General features: G+C 37.9%; 1 protein-coding gene across 1 annotated transcript; it reads right to left on the reverse strand.

Moving 5' to 3' along the window:
• Positions 1–14,403: 14,403 nt before the first annotated feature.
• LOC132276941 (protein SMAX1-LIKE 4-like) lies at positions 14,404–18,716 on the reverse strand. Its single transcript, XM_059778591.1, has 3 exons — positions 17,166–18,716; positions 16,219–16,483; positions 14,404–16,097 (listed from the first exon to the last, which is right to left on the reverse strand). The coding sequence occupies exons 1-3, from the start codon at positions 18,446–18,448 to the stop codon at positions 14,511–14,513; spliced, it is 3,135 nt and encodes a 1,044-aa protein (XP_059634574.1). The 5' UTR covers positions 18,449–18,716; the 3' UTR covers positions 14,404–14,510.
• Positions 18,717–19,021: the final 305 nt, after the last annotated feature.

Consider the following 19,021-nt stretch of genomic DNA (forward strand, 5'->3'; position numbering starts at 1 on the left):
TGCTCATACATGAAAAATAATATCTAAAATACCCAAACTCTGCCACACATCTACAACATAAGATCTCATACACCAACACCATACCAAAGTAGATTAAAAAAAAGAAAATTAAGGACCAAAATCAATAAACTAAAATACTCTCAGAGTGTGTGCTTGTGTGTGATATAAATATGTAAATATATATATATATATATATATATAGATAAATAAATACCTGGTAAAGGATTGCCTCTGAGTGAGAGATTGAAGCGAGTGAGAGTGAGATATTGGGGCTTCAATCGAAAGGGAAAAAAAAAAAGAAGCGAAATTGGACTTCGATCTGATATCCTTTTTGCAACATAATAATGAACTTTAAATTTCAACACTGAGACAAATTAAGAATTCCATTGTAAATCCCTAATACTCAAATGGAAACTCAGAAAATTTTCAAAACAATCCGTGCTAACATTCATCTAACACGTAAAATTATATAAAAAAATTCTAACTTCCAACCAAAGAAACCAACATGAATCCCAAGAAACTCTACCTGAGATGTGAGATGACCATCGGAGAGACCGATCAATGAATCAGATCTCACTTCTGAGTTGACCCGACGGGTGGGGCACCGAGTAGACTCTCTTGCTGCAACTAGAGCTCATAGAGCTGCTGTTCACGGTCCATCTCAATGATGAGTAGCAAGAAGAGGATGAGGTACGTCGTGCCGACGATCCAAGCGGCCTTTCCGGTGCTCTTCACCGGGAGTTTGGTCACGTAGGCTGCGTCCGCCGTCGCTCGTTTGTTGTGGTGTACAATCAGCGACCGCGAGACGGCGGTCGAAACCCTAGATACGATCATTTCGCCATCGCAGGTGAGAGAGAATCGTTTGCCCCCTGAGGTGCCATGAGAGAGAGTGTGTGTGTGTGTGTGTGTGTGTTAGGGCTAGATATTCGACTTGAAAGAGAGCAGAGATGTATATACTTAATAGTCAAAAACTACGTCGTTTATGAAGGTAGCATTTACTAGTAGCGAATCATGGATGGTAAATTTACCGTCCCCAAAAGCCTTTTCAAATTTTTTTTATTACAAAAAATTCACATTACCATGGCGCCATATTTCCCGTGAGCAGATTTATTTGGGAGAATTTTTTTTGGGCTTTAGAGACGGACCTATGAACTGTCCCCAAAAAGTAGTGTCTTTAAGGATAGTTTACCGTCCCAAAAGGCTATTTCTGATAATTTTTTTTATTAAAAAAATTATAATTTCACTAAATACGGCGCTAAATTTTGGCGCCACAGGCTTATTTCATTCTTTTGGTCTTTTAGGAATGGAAAGGGTAAGACTGTCCCCAAAAGGGGTCTTTTAGGGACGGAACTTTTAGGACTGTCCCTAAAAGAGATATCATTAGGGACAGTTTTTTTATTGTCCCTAAAGGACGATCATCAATACCCTTAATTCTTGTAGTGAACCAGGAACATCACAGTATATAGAATAAGTAAACCCCAAACCCCCAGGATAATCCTCAAGAACAGCTCTACTTATGTCTTCCAGGAAATCATACAAACCATACTTATCAGGGTCTACATGATTAATAGTTCTACATTTTGACTTGTAGTGCACGTGAAAATTATGATAAATATCTCCCATCACTGTCAATAATTCAAATAACAAGAAATATAAAAATAAATGGCATAAATAAGGCACTGGTCAATTGAAACAAAGAAATTACAGATAAATTGAACAAATTCATGCATTTTCAAATTACAGACATTTTAACATAAATTAAACAAATTCATGCATTTTTAAATTAAACCCCCAAATTGAACAATTTACAGACAAATTGAAAAAAAAAATCAAGATCCTAAATTTACAGACAATCGAACAATTCAACAAACCCAACAAAGAAACTCAAAAACTAACCCTAAATCCCCAAATCAAGATCCTAAATTACAGATATAAAACTAACAAACCCTAAACCCCCAAACCAAAACAACCGAACAAAGAAACAGTAAAAAAGAAACCCATTTTTCCAAACCCGAAACCCCCTATCAACTAAAACCAAAATCAATTTTTAGAAAGACAAAATCCATACCTCTAAATCACGATTTTTTCTCAACAGCTTCAAATCAAACAAATGTTTCCCCTTCGAACCTTCAACTATCTGCAAATATGTTGTTTGATCAAGCGTATTCGGTGTACGTATGAACCAAAATCGATGTCTTCACATACGAACCTAGGGTTATATCTCTCTGTTATCTCCTCTCTTTACCTCTCTATCTAGGGTTAGTCGACAAAATGAAATTTCCAAAACCTAAGTTTGGGTTAACGAAGTAAAGTGGATTGAAGTGTTTGGCCACTGTGATTACAAGGTGTTTGGTTCACAAGATAAAGCAAAATTGGGTTAAAGTTATACAAACTTTGGTTTGGTTAAGTGTAAAGAGGAAAACGACAAAAGAGCAATTTAGTCATTTCATTCACTTATTATATTTTGCCAGCCGACAATGTGTGACAGGGGGTCTGACTGAAATTTTGCAAACGTTGGGGGTCTCCTTGAAGTTAGGACATACCTCAGGGGGTGTAACTGAAGTTAACCATTTCTCTTCTTCCCTAACTTTAAATTCTTTGGAGTATAACGTTAACTCATTGAATATTACGTTAACACACTTGACTAGTCAGGTGTCTAGCAAAGAGTTGAGACACATCACCTGCTATTGTGATAGGTTCCACCTCTTTGTGAGACACGACTTCTCAATTATAGTCAAATATTTTATTTTCTAAAAAAGAATAAATAGATAAAATGTAAAAGTTTTAAAAGGATATCGTAGGAAAGTGGAGAAAAACTTCAGAGTATAATTTTTTTTAATGTTCACCACTTACACTAGATCAAAAATTAGGTCAGATTATACCCACATATTATATACATTTTAACTCTCATTTAAATCCGACGTGGGACACTAGTAATATTAGGATTCCTCCTTTGATTAAAAAAGGTAGGGTAGGAAAGTGGAGAAAAACTTAAGAATATAATTTTTTAATGTTAAATTAAATGATAGGGGCCCCTGTTAACACATACTGTTAGGCCTTTCTGTCCCTAAGGAATTTGAGTTCACATGTGACTCTTTGAGATTTGACTCTGTTATAAGTGTTGGTTAAAAAATATTTAACCGAAATAATTAACCTATAAAGTGGAGTGGAGTGACTCTTACCTTACATAAGTAACAAATTTTTATTTTATTTTATTTTTTTCTTTCTTTAATCAATATTGGAATCGTTCTGACTGCCCACCGGTTTAACACCAACACAAACAATTTAATGACTTCTCTGTTGGTTAATGACTTGATTTAATCATATGGTTTTCCATCCGGAGATCCGATCGAATCTTGTTCAATGAACCAAGGTACTGAATTTCCTTCATTTTTTATTTTAATTTCATATCTACAGAGTAGTAGGTTTTTGTCAGGTTATTATTGTACCATCTTTCACGAGATTTGAAAATTAGGGCTCTACAAACAAACGTAGTTCAAATCCAAAAAGCAGAGCAAAGTTAGGGTTTTTTTTCTGTGTTTTTTTTTTTTTTTTGCCTGTCGTGTAACTTAAGAATTTGACGGGAAAGATTATTTGACTGGCTGTTTGGTTTTTAAGAAACTGAAAAAATGAATACGAAACATTTAGGCTGAATAAAGTTAAATAGTTGTTTTCAATGAGGAAGAACAGTGCAATAGATGCTATGTATTTGCTGTTTAAGTTTCATTTTCATGTTTGGCCCAAGTGATGCTGCAATTACCAGATGGTCCAGATGCAATTAATAACATCATGTTTCAGCCCTCTCTTTGAATAATTAACATTTGAAGATGAAAGAAATTTGTTCCCCTCTTTCTCTCTCTAGAATTCTTACACCTCCACCCAAAAAGATCCCCCTCCTTTCCATTCCTTATCCTATTTATAGATATTTACAAGATATTTACAAGATATTGACTGATTGCTGGATCTAGGCCTATTCCTCCATAAGTCCTGGTCACCTTTGATGGGCTTACTCGCGTTCGGCCCATATGGCAGTGTCTTTATATGGGCCGACCCAGCTGTACGGACTGAATGTAGTGTTTGCAAGTCGGATCCGGCCCATGTCGTCCGGGGCCTCCTCAACTGCCCCCATAATTGCCCCTTATTTAATAAGGGGTAATTATTGATGGCGTCTCATCATGATGTTGACGGCTCGAGATAACCACGTGGGGGAACTGACGGTCAGATCCAGAATCAATGTTCCGGGGCTCGAGGAATTTCTCGCCTTCTCGAGGCTTCGGCCCTCGGGCCCCCTCGCCTTTATAATGCTCTAGAATTCCACTTCACGTCCTTTTACCGTCTCCATCATCAGTCAAGTCTCTCTCTTTCTAGAACAGTGCTAAGCTTTTTCTGGTGAAATCCTTCAAGAGTCATTCTTCCAGCGATCTTGCAGTCCTCCGAGGTTAGTTTCGTTCTTTTTTACTTTCGGCAGGCTTCCATTTACCCCCTTTTAGATTCTTCAAGCACTTCCATCATGGTTGTAGATCTGGATGTTCTTCGTATGAGACTTAGACTTCCTGACAACATCGAAGTTAGGGTTTGCCCTCAGGACGTTAACATTATGACCGGCGCCGGCCTCCTGCCCGGCGAAGTCTTATTCACGAACCTTCAATTGAATGTTGTTAGGTTCCCTCTGCACCCTTTCTTTAGTTATGTCTTCAATAGATTGGGGATATCCCCTCTGCAGGTCAACCCCAACTTCTTTAGAATCATATCTGTTATGCTCTTGTTGATGCGTGACAGAAATCTGGACTTTGACCTCATAGACCTTCTTCTGTGCTATAAGGTCAGTAAGATCCGTACTAACGAACCCTTCTACCACCTCTACCCGTTCGAGAAGATGTCCATATGTACGGACACAATAAAATCTGAGAAGGGTTGGAGGGATAGCATCGTGGGCATTAGTGGGGCTTGGTCTTCGCCGGCTGCAGAGGGTTACCCAATCCCGAGCGCCTTTGGTGTCTGTTCTGTCTCCTCCTATAAGAAATTCAAATCTCATAAACATGATTGCCCCTGCGAAACATGCGTTCCTCGTTTTTACACTTTCTTATGCCGTTCCTTAGGAATACCTTGTGATGACTTGAGCTATAGTGTTTGCAGGGATAGGAGTAACTACTTGAAGAAATACGTTCTGAACGATATTCCTTCCTGCTCAGATCTCCTCACTTCAGACAACCTCTTAGCGCTCTCATCACTCGGCTACAACATGAGCAGACTTCAGATTCCTTCTTTTGGCAGGAAGAAAAATACTCCCCCAGCCACTCCTGCTGCTGGGGCGACCTCCTCTCCAGCGTCAGCCTCTTCCTCAGCCACCATCTCTGACACTGTCCCGAGCACAGTGGCTATTAACTCTGTTGCCAGCGCCCCTGCTGCCAACCAGAGCGCGTCTCCCCAAGCTACCATAGCTCCTGCTGCTGCGGGGGGCGGTCGGGACAAAGAACGAGGCAAAAAGGCCTCATCCTGACAGTGAAGTCGATCCTGAGGAGGAGCCTCTCATTAGAAGGACCCGGGTCTCTGGGCCGGGTGCTCTCTTGCACCGAGCGATCAGAGCTCCTGCTCCCTCTGGGCCTGCTGCAGCTGGTGGCTCCGCTTCTGCTTCAGGCCCCCCTTCTATCCCCACCTTACCGCCATGGGCCCCTCGGTACACCCGAACGGATGGGACGTTCGTGAAACCGAACGAGACCATACTGAAGGATGGCCAGACCGCCATGGCCTACTACAGGAGCATGTGGACTCCGAAGGACCTTGAGGCGGCAAAGGGCCTATCCCAGAAGGATGTGTTCAGCCACTTTCCCCAATCTGCTATGGAGGTGACTTTTATTTTCCAACTCATGAATTCTCTCATATTATTTGGTCTTGCCTTCGCCCGACCTGACTATTGGCTTAACCATTTTTAATGTGCACCTATGCAGACATTGTTCGGAATGATGGCCATGCAGAAGCAGGTGGAGATGGGGAACGCCAGGGCCCGTAAGTTTTCTGACAGCCTGGAGGTGGCTAATAAAGAAAACGACCTCCTCGCCATGAAGAATACCGAGGTACTGGCTCGGCTTGACAAAATCGAACAAGAGAGAGATGTCCTGAAGAAGGAGAATGATTCCCTTCAGGATGAGAAGGACGCCCTCCAGCTTGAAAAGAGCGTCTGGCAGACTGAGCGTGAATCAATTAGAGAAGAAAAGGCAGAACTCCAGCGCCTTCTGGCTGACGAACAGTCTGCTCGGATGACTTTCGAGAAAAGAGCTTTGGACGAGCGTACCGCTCTGATCGATGCGATCAGCAGAGTGAGTGGTGGGATGCTGGCTCTTCACGCTCGGTTCTCAAGGGTCGGTGCTCTTAGGTATGCTCAAGGATTCCGGGAAGGTTTCGCCGACCGGGTTCCGGATGAGGGACAGACCAGCTCCACTCCGGATGAGGTCGACAAGGATCTGGGGATCGAACCTCTGGGGGTCTATGTCGACCCAGAACCCACCGAAGCGGAGCGCATATTCAATGAGTGCCAGGACATTGTTTCCTCAAGGATCATCACAGCTCCTCCTACCGCTCTGCCTCTGACCACTCCTCAATCGTCAACCGTGGTACCTTCCATAGCCACTGCTGACGCTGAGCCCCAGCCGAACGATTCAGTTATCCACCTTGATTCCCCACCTCGTGAAGGTGAGACGGCTGATGGGGCCGAGGAGGCGAGTCGGCACGACCAGGATGCTGTTGGTACTGAGGCGTCTAGCTAGGGCTCCTTTGGACTCTTCCATTCCATATCTTTTTTGTAATGATGGACATCTCTCTTTTATAAACTCAATGCTCGATATTAATGAAACGACAGAACTCTTTTTCCCTATGTGTTGTGCTCTATTCAACTTATTTTCAATACATACATATCTTTTCTCTCTTTTTCTTTTATATTAGCTTTGCCGTGTGTTTGTTTATGGCAAGTGCCTGGCGCTCGGCTAGAATGCCACTTGCCACTTGGCTTTAAATTTTTAGTAAGTGTCTGGCGTTCGGCTCATGGTGCCAGCTGCCACTTATCTTGCTTAAGTGCCTGGCGCTCGGCTAGAATGCCACTTGCCACTTGGCTTTAAGTTTTTAGCAAGTGTCTGGCATTCGGCTTATAGTGCCAGCTGCCACTTATCTTACTTAAGTGCCTGGCACTCGGCTAGAATGCCACTTGCCACAGACGGCACCAATTGAAGATGCAAGAAATTCGTTCCCCTCTTTCTCTCTCTAGAATTCTTACACCTCCACCCAAAAAGATCCCCCTCCTTTCCATTCCTTATCCTATTTATAGATATTTACAAGATATTTACAAGATATTTACTGATTGCTGGATCTGGGCCTATTCCTCCATAAGTCCTGGTCACCTTTGATGGGCTTACTCGCGTTCGGCCCATATGGCAGTGTCTTTATATGGGCCGACCCAGCTGTACGGACTGAATGTAGTGTTTGCAAGTCGGATCCGGCCCATGTCGTCCGGGGCCTCCTCAACATTCCATTAAGTAATAGCTCCAAACATTTAAATCTTGCATTATTGTTTAGGCTTGGACTTTTTTACCGTCTTTCTAACTTAGGTCATGTATAGCATCATCATATTGTTCATTTTGGAGATTTTGTATTCACTGTTTTCAAAATATACGAATTTGTGTACTTTTCTTCTATGTCTAAAACATTCACATCTACATATTTAGAAGATGTTCACCCATATAACTATCAATAACCTTTCCCTGGTGATGTAATGAAATACAGCCAACTAACTGATCACTTTAAGGCGAATAACTAATAGCATACGCTAATAGCTAATAGCTAATAGCTAATAGCATAATTTGATTAAGGAAAATTATGTATTTACGAGTATAGTGAGTGAGATACATGTGGACGGTGGGGGCTCACAAGTTATCTTCCTCACTCGACAATTTTAGCATAACTCTTAGATTAATAATGCCTTTTTTATAAAATTAATTTTGTAAATGACTTTTAAAATATACACACACAAAATGAGAGAGGGAAATACTAGGCCAATAAACAAGAGGAATAGCCCATCATGATCAAAAGATTCAAAACCTAAGACAGAAGGAAATATTTTAAAAGACTCAAATCCCCTGCTGTGAGTTACCCTGCAGTCCCCTGTTGTGAACTGATGAAAGGCCTTAGTTTGGCCACGTGTGCTTCAGTTTGTAATATATCTATGGGCTCCAATAAATGGTGCAAAACGCATTATTCCGTTAAATCTGCCTTCCGTTAAACATCCATCTCTCGGCATCTCTGAAAAAGCCCAAAAGAGCCGGCTCTACAAATTAATTGAGCCGTCTCCAAAAAATTGGGTTGAGCCATCTCCACATTTCTTCTTGAGCAGGTTATCTATTATTTTTTTTTTCTTTTATTTTTATTTATTTTTGCTTGGCAAGGAGCCGGCTCTAAAAATTCGGATCACAGGAACTCTGATCACCTTCACCATCAAAATAAGCTATTGACACAGTTCTGTAAAACTAATTTCACACCTCTGTAAAACTAATTTGACACCTAAATTTAACATTTTTTAATTCTTTCATTTGTCATCTGTTAGTGTAAATTATGATATTTTTCTACTTGAAATTGACATTGGTTAAGCATTCTAGCATATTTGAAATGTTGGATAATTGTAGGATTTTTTTCTATAATCTTCAATAACCATTCTAGTGAATGTAAAATCTTACATAATTATTTTTTTTTAACTGAGTTGGCTTCATTAGGTACCAATTTGTTATCTAAATATTTTTTCTTCTCATGTATGCGGCAATTACACATTTCACAGGTTATTATGTAACATTTATGAGAAAAAATACATTGTGAAGTTTAATAAGTAGGGACACTGATTACTTTCACCATCAAAATAAGTTATTTACACAGTTCTACTAAACTAATTTCACACCTCTGCAAAACTAATATCACACCTAAATTTAACATTTTTTAATTCTTTCATTTGTCATCCGTTAGTGTAAATTATGATTTTTTTTTACTTGAAATTGACATTGGTTAAGCATTCTAGCGTATTTGAAATCTAGCGTAATTGTAAGATTTTCTTCAATAATCTTCAATAACCATTCTAGTGAATGTAAAATCTTCCATAATTGTTTTTTTTTTTAACCGAGTTGGCTTCATTACGTACCAATGTGTTATCCAAATATTTTGTCTTCTCATGTACGCGGCAATTACACATTTCACAGGTTATTATGTCACATTTCTGAGAAAAAATATATTGTGAAGTTTAATAAGTATGGACACTGATCACCTTCACCATCAAAATAACTATTCACACAGTTCTACAAAACTAATTTCACACCTCTGCAAAACTAATTTCACACCTAAATTTAACATTTTTTAATTCTTTTATTTGTCATCCGTTAGCGTAAATTATAATATTTATTTACTTAAAATTGACATTGGTTAAGCATTATAGTGCATTTGAAATATTGGATAATTGTAGGATTTTCTTCTATAATTTTCAATAACCATTCTAGTGAATGTAAAATTTTCCATGATTATTTTTTTTTAACTTAGTTGGCTTCATTAGGTACCAATGTGTTATCCAAATATTTTGTCTTCTCATGTATGCGGCAATTACGCATTTCACAAGTTATTATGTGATATTTATGAGGAAAAAAATATTGTGAAGTTTAATAAGTAAGGACACTGATCACATTCACCATCAAAATAAGCTATTCACACAGTTCTGCAAAACTAATTTCACACCTCTGCAAAACTAATTTCAAACCTAAATTTAACATTTTTTAATTCTTTCATTTGTCATCTGTTAGTGTAAATTATGATTTTTTTTTTTTACTTGAAATTGACATTGGTTAAGCATTCTAGCGTATTTAAAATCTTCGATAATTGTAAGATTTTCTTCTATAATCTTCATAACCATTCTAGTGAATGTAAAATCTTGCATAATTGTTTTTTTTTTTAACTGAATTGGCTTCATTAGGTACCAATGTGTTATCCAAATATTTTGTCTTCTCATGTATGCGGCAATTACACATTTCACAAGTTATTATGTCACATTTCTGAGAAAAAATACATTGTGAAGTTTAACAAGTAGTGACACTGATCACCTTCACCATTAAAATAAACTATTTACACAGCTCTGCAAAACTAATTTCACACCTAAATTTAACATTTTTTAATTCTTTCATTTGTCATCCGTTAGTGTAAATTATGAATTTTTTTTTCTTGAAATTGACATTAGTTAAGCATTCTAGCGTATTTGAAATCTTGGTTAATTGTAGAATTTTCTTCTATAATCTTCAATAACCATTGTAGTAAATGTAAAATCTTCCATAATTGTTTTTTTTTAACTGAGTTGGCTACATTAGATACCAATGTATTATCCAAATATTCTGTCTTCTCATGTATGCAGCAATTACACATTTCACAGGTTATTATGTCACATTTATGAGAAAAAATACATTGTGAAGTTTAATAAGTAGGGACACTGATCACCTTCACCATCAAAATAAGCTATTCACACAGTTCTGTAAAACTAATTTCACACCTCTGCAAAACTAATTTCACACCTAAATTTAACATTTTTTAATTCTTTCATTTGTCATCCGTTAGTGTAAATTATGATTCTTTTTACATGAAATTGGCATTAGTTAAGCATTCTAGCGTATTTGAAATCTTGGATAATTATAGGATTTTCTTCTATAATCTTCAATAACCATTCTAGTGAATGTAAAATCTTCCATAATTGTTTTTTTTTTAACTGAGTTGGCTTCATTAGATACCAATGTGTTATCCAAATATTTTGTCTTCTCATGTATGCTGCAATTACACATTTCACAGGTTATTATGTCACATTTATGAGAAAAAATACATTGTGAAGTTTAATAAGTAGGGACACTGATCACCTTCACCATCAAAATAAGCTATTCACACAGTTCTGCAAAACTAATTTCACACCTCTGCAAAACTAATTTCACACCTAAATTTAACATTTTTTAATTCTTTCATTTGTCATCCGTTAGTGTAAATTATGATTCTTTTTACTTGAAATTGGCATTAGTTAAACATTCTAGCGTATTTGAAATCTTGGATAATTATAGGACTTTTTTCTATAATCTTCAATAACCATTCTAGTGAATGTAAAATCTTCCATAATTGTTTTTTTTTTTAACTGAGTTGGCTTCATTAGATACCAATGTGTTATCCAAATATTTTGTCTTCTCATGTATGCGGCAATTAAACATTTCACAGGTTATTATGTCACATTTATGAGAAAAAATACATTGTGAAGTTTAATAAGTAAGGACACTGATCACCTTCACCATCAAAATAAGCTATTCACACAGTTCTGTAAAACTAATTTCACACCTCTGCAAAACTAATTTCACACCTAAATTTAACATTTTTTAATTCTTTCATTTGTTATCCGTTAGTGTAAATTATAATTTTTTTTACTTGAAATTGACATTAGTTAAGCATTCTAGCGTATTTGAAATCTTGATTAATTGTAAGATTTTCTTCTATAATCTTCAATAACCATTCTAGTGAATGTAAAATCTTCCATAATTGTTTTTTTTTTAACTGAGTTGGCTTCATTAGATACCAATGTGTTATCCAAATATTTTGTCTTCTCATGTATGCGGCAATTACACATTTCACATGTTATTATGTCATATTTATGAGAAAAAATACATTGTGAAGTTTAATAAGTAGGGACACTGATCACCTTCACCATCAAAATAAGCTATTCACACAGTTCTAACAAACTAATTTCACACCTTTGCCAAACTAATTTCACACCTAAATTTAACAGCTCTTGGGATTTAATGGAGCCGGCTCTTGAAGTTCAATGGAGCCGGCTCTAAGTTGTTGAGCCGGCTCTTTGAGTTGGCAGCCGGCTCGTAATAAATATGGAGCCGGCTCTCAGAATTTTTAGAGCCGCTCCTTGCGAAGCAAAAAATAAATAAAAATAAAAGAAAAAAAAATAATGGACAGCCGGCTCAAGAAGAAATGTGGAGACGACTCAACCAAATTTTTTGGAGACGGCTCAATTAATTTGTAGAGCCGGCTCTTTTGGGCTTTTTCAGAGATGCCGAGAGATGGATGTTTAACGGAAGGCAGATTTAACGGAATAATGCGTTTTGCACCATTTTAGTGGAGACAAACTAAAGCACACGTGGCCAAACTAAGGCCTTTCATCAGCTCACAGCAGGGGACTACAAGGTAACTCACAGCAGGGGACTGCAAGGTAACTCACAGCAGGGGATTTGAGCCCTATTTTAAAAGGGTAACTTTATGTTGAGAGTCTTGAGACAGAGTCGGCTTTCTGAATCGCGTAAATAATTAGCCCATTCAAAATACTTGGCCCATTAGCAGGACTTATTTTTATGAAACCCCACTACGGGCTAATGCCCCGAGTCCACAACGAACAATTCCTGTAAAATTGCAAAGCCCATTCAGAAAACTTTAGCCCATTTCCAACCTTTACTTAAATGGAACCCATAACCATGGCATGAGAATAGAGTAGTATGAGAAAGAAGCCTTGGTGTTTTATATACTGAGCCAATCACACCGAACGGCCGTGATCTATCACACATGTAAAGATACCAACTCTTTATGGTGTTATCACAAATTCAAGTCCGATCATCATTGAAAGACTGAACTAAGCATAGTACAAATGGTTCTCTAATCATGATTTGATTGAAGTCATCAAATGGTTTGAAATAATTTAATACATAATAATAGTACTTTTTGTGTGTGTGTGTGTGTGTGTTACTGTGTGTAGGTCATATGGCAATGATGGTTTTGCCCATCATTCCCCTATCATAGACTGGGCTTTTCTTAATATGGTAGCACAATTGAGGACCCTTTTAAAGCAGTGCAAATGTTCTCACACTTTCACTATCATATCTTAAATTAATTTATACAAACATACACACAAAGTCACAAACATGAAATAATTTTAGTCTTGTATCATAGGAAGACAAACCCCCCACATCCGCCGCTTGATGTAATAATATCACATGTTTTTTGTTGGGCCCTAACAAGTCAAAGTAATGATACCATACACATATAAACAAACAAACTTGAACTTAAAAGTGTCATTGGCTTGTAGTGGTGAAAGAGTTGTGTGATTTGTATTTGTCAAGAGGACCAATTGAACATATGATTACTCTTTTCTTGGTTATAATGACCAATATATTTATATATATGAATGGTCACTGATTGGAGTCAAAAGAGTAGATAGATCAAAGATGAACATTATGAGGGATAACATTTTTAAGAAAAAGGTCCTAGAGAAACTTTTGTGGGTAGTGAGTTCCACATCCTCCCTATATTGATGCTGTATAATATAGCTTGATTATAACTTTATCATATCTATATTTAGGTTCTTATCTTAATCATGAGTCCTGCAATGATTCAAATGTTAATTGTAGTTAATTATAGCCAATTTGGGGATCAAACTTCTTCTTTCCCTTAACATTTTATATACAACTTTTTGTACTGTAAATGATTATCGACTGAAAATATTTGCAATTGAAAGGCCATATAGTTCAATTAGAATAACCACCTTTCATTTCTGAGGTTTGGTGTGAAAAATATGTGAAAATTTTATATCTAAACAATTAAATGAAGAAAACAACTTTACTTGGATGGCTAATAAGAAAAGATATCTGCAGATATTAAAGCATTCTTAAAGAAAAGTGATCATCAACTGCTAATCTGCTAATTAACTTTTAGCACAATTTTGACTATTATTGTACTCAAATCCACATTCTATGAACCCAACCTTTTTAGTCTCGTAAACGAAAGATTATTAGATGGTCCGATGGTCCGAAACCACGTGGTTTGACCAATCACAAGTTTCCACGTAACAAAAAATTAAATAATATTATCAGGGACGGAGCTACTGAAGGGCTAATCTGGGGAGAAAAAAAAATAGTATTATTGTAGATCAGTTCACAGCTCGGTTCATATACAATACTACTTTTCCTCTTAGTTCAAACCATATACAATACTACTCTTCCTCTTAACCCAATCAACTTTGCAATCCTGACTCCGCCCCTAAATATGATCACATTTGATTGCATGGCTTCCCCCTTAATATTATCATATTTGATTGCATGACATATTGTGATTGATTGAAACCACGTAGTTCCAAATCATCTAATAATTTTTCAACAAGAGTTTTGCCTTTAATTTCCAAAAATGGAAACTAGAAACTACCTTTTAATTTATCACCACCTTTTGTCATCTACACTTGAAAATCTGCTTGCATTTTGTTCTTATTTAGGGGAAAAACAACATTATAGAGTTTATTGTCAAGTAACATGAAAAATAACACAAGACCAGCAGAGAGAAAGCAATTTAAGCAAATACTGCCCCCAAAAATTGAAGGAAAAAAAGGACATTCTATTAAGAACATAAGAAGTTACACAAGTACATTTTGGTCATTTTCCATTTCGTAGAAAGATGTTCTTTTACATGTGAATCCCCCCCTAACCCATGAACTGAAATTGGATCTTCTTGGGTAGACTTGAACCCATGAACCCATTCCCCAAACTACTCTCTCCTTTCCCTCCAAAACAGAGCCTCACACTCATATTTTCCTTCCCGCCAATTTTGACTGTTTGTAAGCTCGTTTGAAAAACATTTTCCAACCACTTTTCAAACAAGCTGTTGAGAAAACACCCAGACCCAAATAAAACTTCCTCTAACAGCATCTCTTCAACTGTGAAGCTTCCCAAATTTTTACTCCCAAACACCTCCTCAAAACACCCTTTGATCTTGAACAAGAACATCTCTCTCATCTGGCCATCTCGAGTCGAATTCCAATCGAAGATGAAGCGATTGTTTATCAATTCAAGGAACCCAACTGGATTCTGGAGATCATTTCCGGTTTCGCGAGTTAAATCACTTGAAATGGGGCTAAGATCTCCGGGTTTGCTTCCGTCTTCCTCATCCTCGTCGGCTCTGATGTTCAGATCAAGGGTGTTGGAACTCAGCTGCCTTGTGAATTCTTTCTTGCTGTTCCCATTCTCGACAGCAATGAACGAAGAGTGTTCCTTTTCGTTCATTCTCGGACTCTTGGCTTTGTTTGGCAATTCCCATTCAGCTTTCCTCTTGTGATCAAAGCTGGATGTCCCCGAATTTGGAATTGTTTCATTGAGCTGCAATTTCATCTGGATTACAGAATTCGAACTTTTGTTGTCATCTTCATAACTTGTAGGCTCACCCTTTGTTAGAATGAATATTGTTTGGCCAAAATCTCCTTCCCTTTTACTTGATTCTCCAAATTTTCCAGTTTCGAATCCATCAGCAAGAAATTTTATGAACTGTGCATCAGCAAAATCAACATCCTCCACTAGAACGACAAGTTTTTCGTGATTTCTGAAGGCTCTCTCGAGGACTTCAGAGCTAGGACTCATTCTGTGATCTCCATTTCTCATGTTTATGCAGAAAAGAGAATCAACTGAACCAAACATTGATTCCGCGATTGCACGTGCCAATCTTCTTTTTCCTACGATATCATTCCCCTCAATCAGTAACCAACTCTCCTTCTTGATTGATTTGGAGTCAATCAAAGCTTTCACTATTGAAGGGATGAGTTCTGCTTGCCATGGCACATTTTCTTGTACAAACTTGCACATTTCCTCATGATCTCTTGATTGTGCCAATTTTCCGGCATCAGAGAATAGAGAATTGCCAAGTGCAAGAGTGATCTTGACTTCTTTCCCTTCTGTGTTCTTAAGCGAATCAAGGCTTGGTTCCACTGGTTGGTGCTTGTGGTTCCCATTACTGAAACTGAACTCAATGTGACACGATTGTTGACGTCTGAAGCGAGGAAGAGAACTGGCACTTTGGCTGGGCTTCAAAGCTGAATCCGCGAATGAAATTGAATTGGAGTAGGGGGAGATGCTGCTCTGATTAGGCCACCACGGGTACGATGAAGCATAAGAGTAGCCCTTTCCAATTAATCCTTGATTGTTGAACAAAGAGGAATTTGGATGGTTATGAGTGTGCCTTCCCTGATGAAGGCTTTGGCACAATCTGTTCCATTTCCTCTTCAACTCAAATAAATAATCCTGAAATAAAGAGAGCATAAGTAAGAATTTCAATGTATAAATTGTTATAAAAATTATCTATAAATTGCTAGGATAATTTTGCTCAGATATATAAATGCTGGTTTTATATAGATCTTCTTACCTTTTGGCGTGGTTCGGCGCCATGTGATTGCAGCCAACAAGGCAAATGGGTTGAACCTTTGTCCACTTCCTTGGTGTTGCAAGAGCTTAGGTAATATGAAGAAGGCTTCTGCTGGCCTGACTTGAACAACCCAGCTTCTTTTTCATAATTGGAGGAGCATTCTGCACAGCAAGTGAGCTTATCTTCTTCCTCCTTGCTGATAAATGGCTTTGTTTCCAGCTCTTGAGATGGGTTATGTGGGAAGATTATCCTTGAATCATGCACACTGCAATAGATGAATACAATGAATATAAATTAGTGGAAATATGAAATTTATATGGTGGTAATGTTTCCAATAAATGCCATCATATTTAATAACTCAAAACAGTATCAATATAAAGTCTAATAGGCCATTAAGTGATGTAAAATATATATATAAATTTATTTTTCAAATTGACAAAAACCCCACTAAGCCAATCCTCTCAAGCTAAGTCCATCACTAAATGGTTAGAAATAAATAGTTTTGCTGGAAATTGAAGACGACACTACTAAGTACTAACAGAAGGTTTATGAATATCTCTTATGTCATTTGGAATGCTTTAAACATTATAAAAAAAAATAAAAACTAAAAAATTAGCATCATCGCTAAACATTTGATAATTATTTCCTGCTTAATTGTCTTTATTAGAATAAAGAAATAACAGCTATCAGTATCTGCATCCAGACAAAAAAACAAGGAGGAAACAAGAGAAACAGTGATTTACATGTGTCTTACAAGCCTTACTTTTTCACAGTGGAGACCAGGAAAGTTTAGCAACAGACAAGGACACAAAATAAAGCTTCAATGACTAGCCCAAAATGGTGTATGTGCTTATCAATACATGGAATACATAATTATGGATATAGATATACAGTAAAAACAAAAAACAAAAAAAACAAAACAAAATTAAAATTATTGGTTGACTCACCTTGTAGCATGAAGACTCAAACCAAGACCACCAGAAGGAACAGAAACAGCTTGAAGAGCCCATTGAATCTCAAGAGGGGGTTGCTTCATCTGGCACTTCATGTAAGTCTGATAATTTGCAGTTGCCATTAACCAAACATTTGTAGTGCTTGAGCTGCTGCTATACTCACAAAGCAACCTTCCCAACTCTGCAACCAAATGATCAATTGGACTATAACCAGAGACTTCTCCATTTGAACACCCTCCCTCTACCTCACAAGCACTTGGTTCAAGTGTCCATTTCAAGTCTCCTGTGTAGATAATCACTCCCACACCTCCTAATGCAAAAGAATCCACCTTCCTTTTCAGGTCTAATAGGTTCTGCTCAACTACTTCCCTCTTCATCATCCTCAAAGGAGATGAGAACTGAAACTTGACAAAACGGACTGATTTCAGCTCCTCAGGAACTTCTTTTCTCTCTATTTTACTCATCAGCTCAGCAACAAGGCCTTCAGTGATGGACACAGAGTCTCCAACTATCACTGTGTTTTTTCTCTTCTTCCTCGACAAGACCTCCAAAACCAACTTGATATCTTCCTTGAGAGAAGCTGAATCTGTGATGGGGTTGGTTGAAATCTTCTTTTGAGGGGAAAAGATTAAAGGGTTTTGGTCAGAAGTGTAAGTCAGGAATTGGGAATGCCAGAAATTGGTTGGATTGGGGGTTTCAGTGGGAGAAGGAGAGCAAGGAGAGGAATAAACCCCACCAGAGCTACTATTATAACACTGAAACACAGAAGAAGCAGAAGAGTCCTCAAGGTTGTTCTTGACAGCAGTGCTAGAGAAACCAGCTTCTTTCATAACCCTGCTAACACTAGGATCATCTAAGATAGACAAAATGAGCTGCTCAATCTCTACCTTAATAGCCAAAAGAGGCTGTTGTTGTTGCTGCTCTATGCAGCCTCTCCTCTGGTGTGCTTGTGCTCTCTTGAGTGCTGCAATCAGAGCATTGGAGAGAGAGGACTGACCATGGAGGAGTGGACCAGGTGTTGTTGGGAGCCTATTGAGAGCCACATTGAAGCAGAGCTCAAGAGCTCTGCACTGCAGAGGATGAGAAGTTTGGTGTGGCTGAGATTTGAGACAAGCCCTTCTCAAGAGACTAGCTCTTGAGCTCAGCAAAGTTGTGGCCACATGGAGAGGAGTGACCTGTGCATGGCCTCTCCTCCTAGCCAACGCTAGAGAGTGCTTCAATACTGAAGCAGCCTCTGTTGTGAGGGTCTGTGGCAATGTACAAGCCCCTGCACGCATCACTTAGCCAACACCCACCCCCCAAACCCCCCCTTTGTTACTACAACACTTATCTTCTTCAACACCTTTGCTTTTGATTTCTTCTCTATATCCCACTCTCTCTCTTTTCACACCACCCCCACCACTATGTGTTAAATGTGAGCTCAGCTCTTGATGTTATGAAGAAACTGGTTTGTTTTCTGATCTTAAGTAGGTGGGTGAAGTTTTGAGGGAGAGGGAGAGAGAGAGAGAGAGAGAGAGAAGAGAGATTGGAAGTGCTTTGGGAAAACTAGACTAGACCATACCACCTTTATATATACAACAATTGTTATGGAGGTTCTTAACCTTTTGCTTTTTATTACTGGTGGTGGTGACTATATATTTTTGCTTTTTATTGCTACTTACAGTTAAACTACATCAGACCTTTATCATCCATAGCTCCTACACAACCTACTGCGGTATAAATATCACTAGCCTCTTTGCATTTGTTTGGACTTGCCAATTCATATAACAAAACTCATTTATTATTTACCAGTACTAAAACATAATTTATGCAACTATTTACACAAAGTTGCTATTATGGTATTAGAAGGT

This window comes from Cornus florida, unplaced genomic scaffold (genome assembly GCF_030987335.1).
Source record: "Cornus florida cultivar Cherokee Brave unplaced genomic scaffold, ASM3098733v1 CherokeeBrave_3.0.0_Hap2_Chr10, whole genome shotgun sequence".
Lineage (NCBI taxonomy): Eukaryota > Viridiplantae > Streptophyta > Magnoliopsida > Cornales > Cornaceae > Cornus > Cornus florida.

Coding starts and splice junctions, on each gene's coding strand:
- LOC132276941 (XM_059778591.1), bottom strand. CDS start 18,448: ATGCGTGCAGGGGCTTGTACATTGCCACAGACCCTCACAACAGAGGCT. Junction 16,484..17,165: donor TTGAGTCTTCATGCTACAAG/GTGAGTCAACCA, acceptor CATCTATTGCAG/TGTGCATGATTCAAGGATAA. Junction 16,098..16,218: donor GCGCCGAACCACGCCAAAAG/GTAAGAAGATCT, acceptor TCTTTATTTCAG/GATTATTTATTTGAGTTGAA.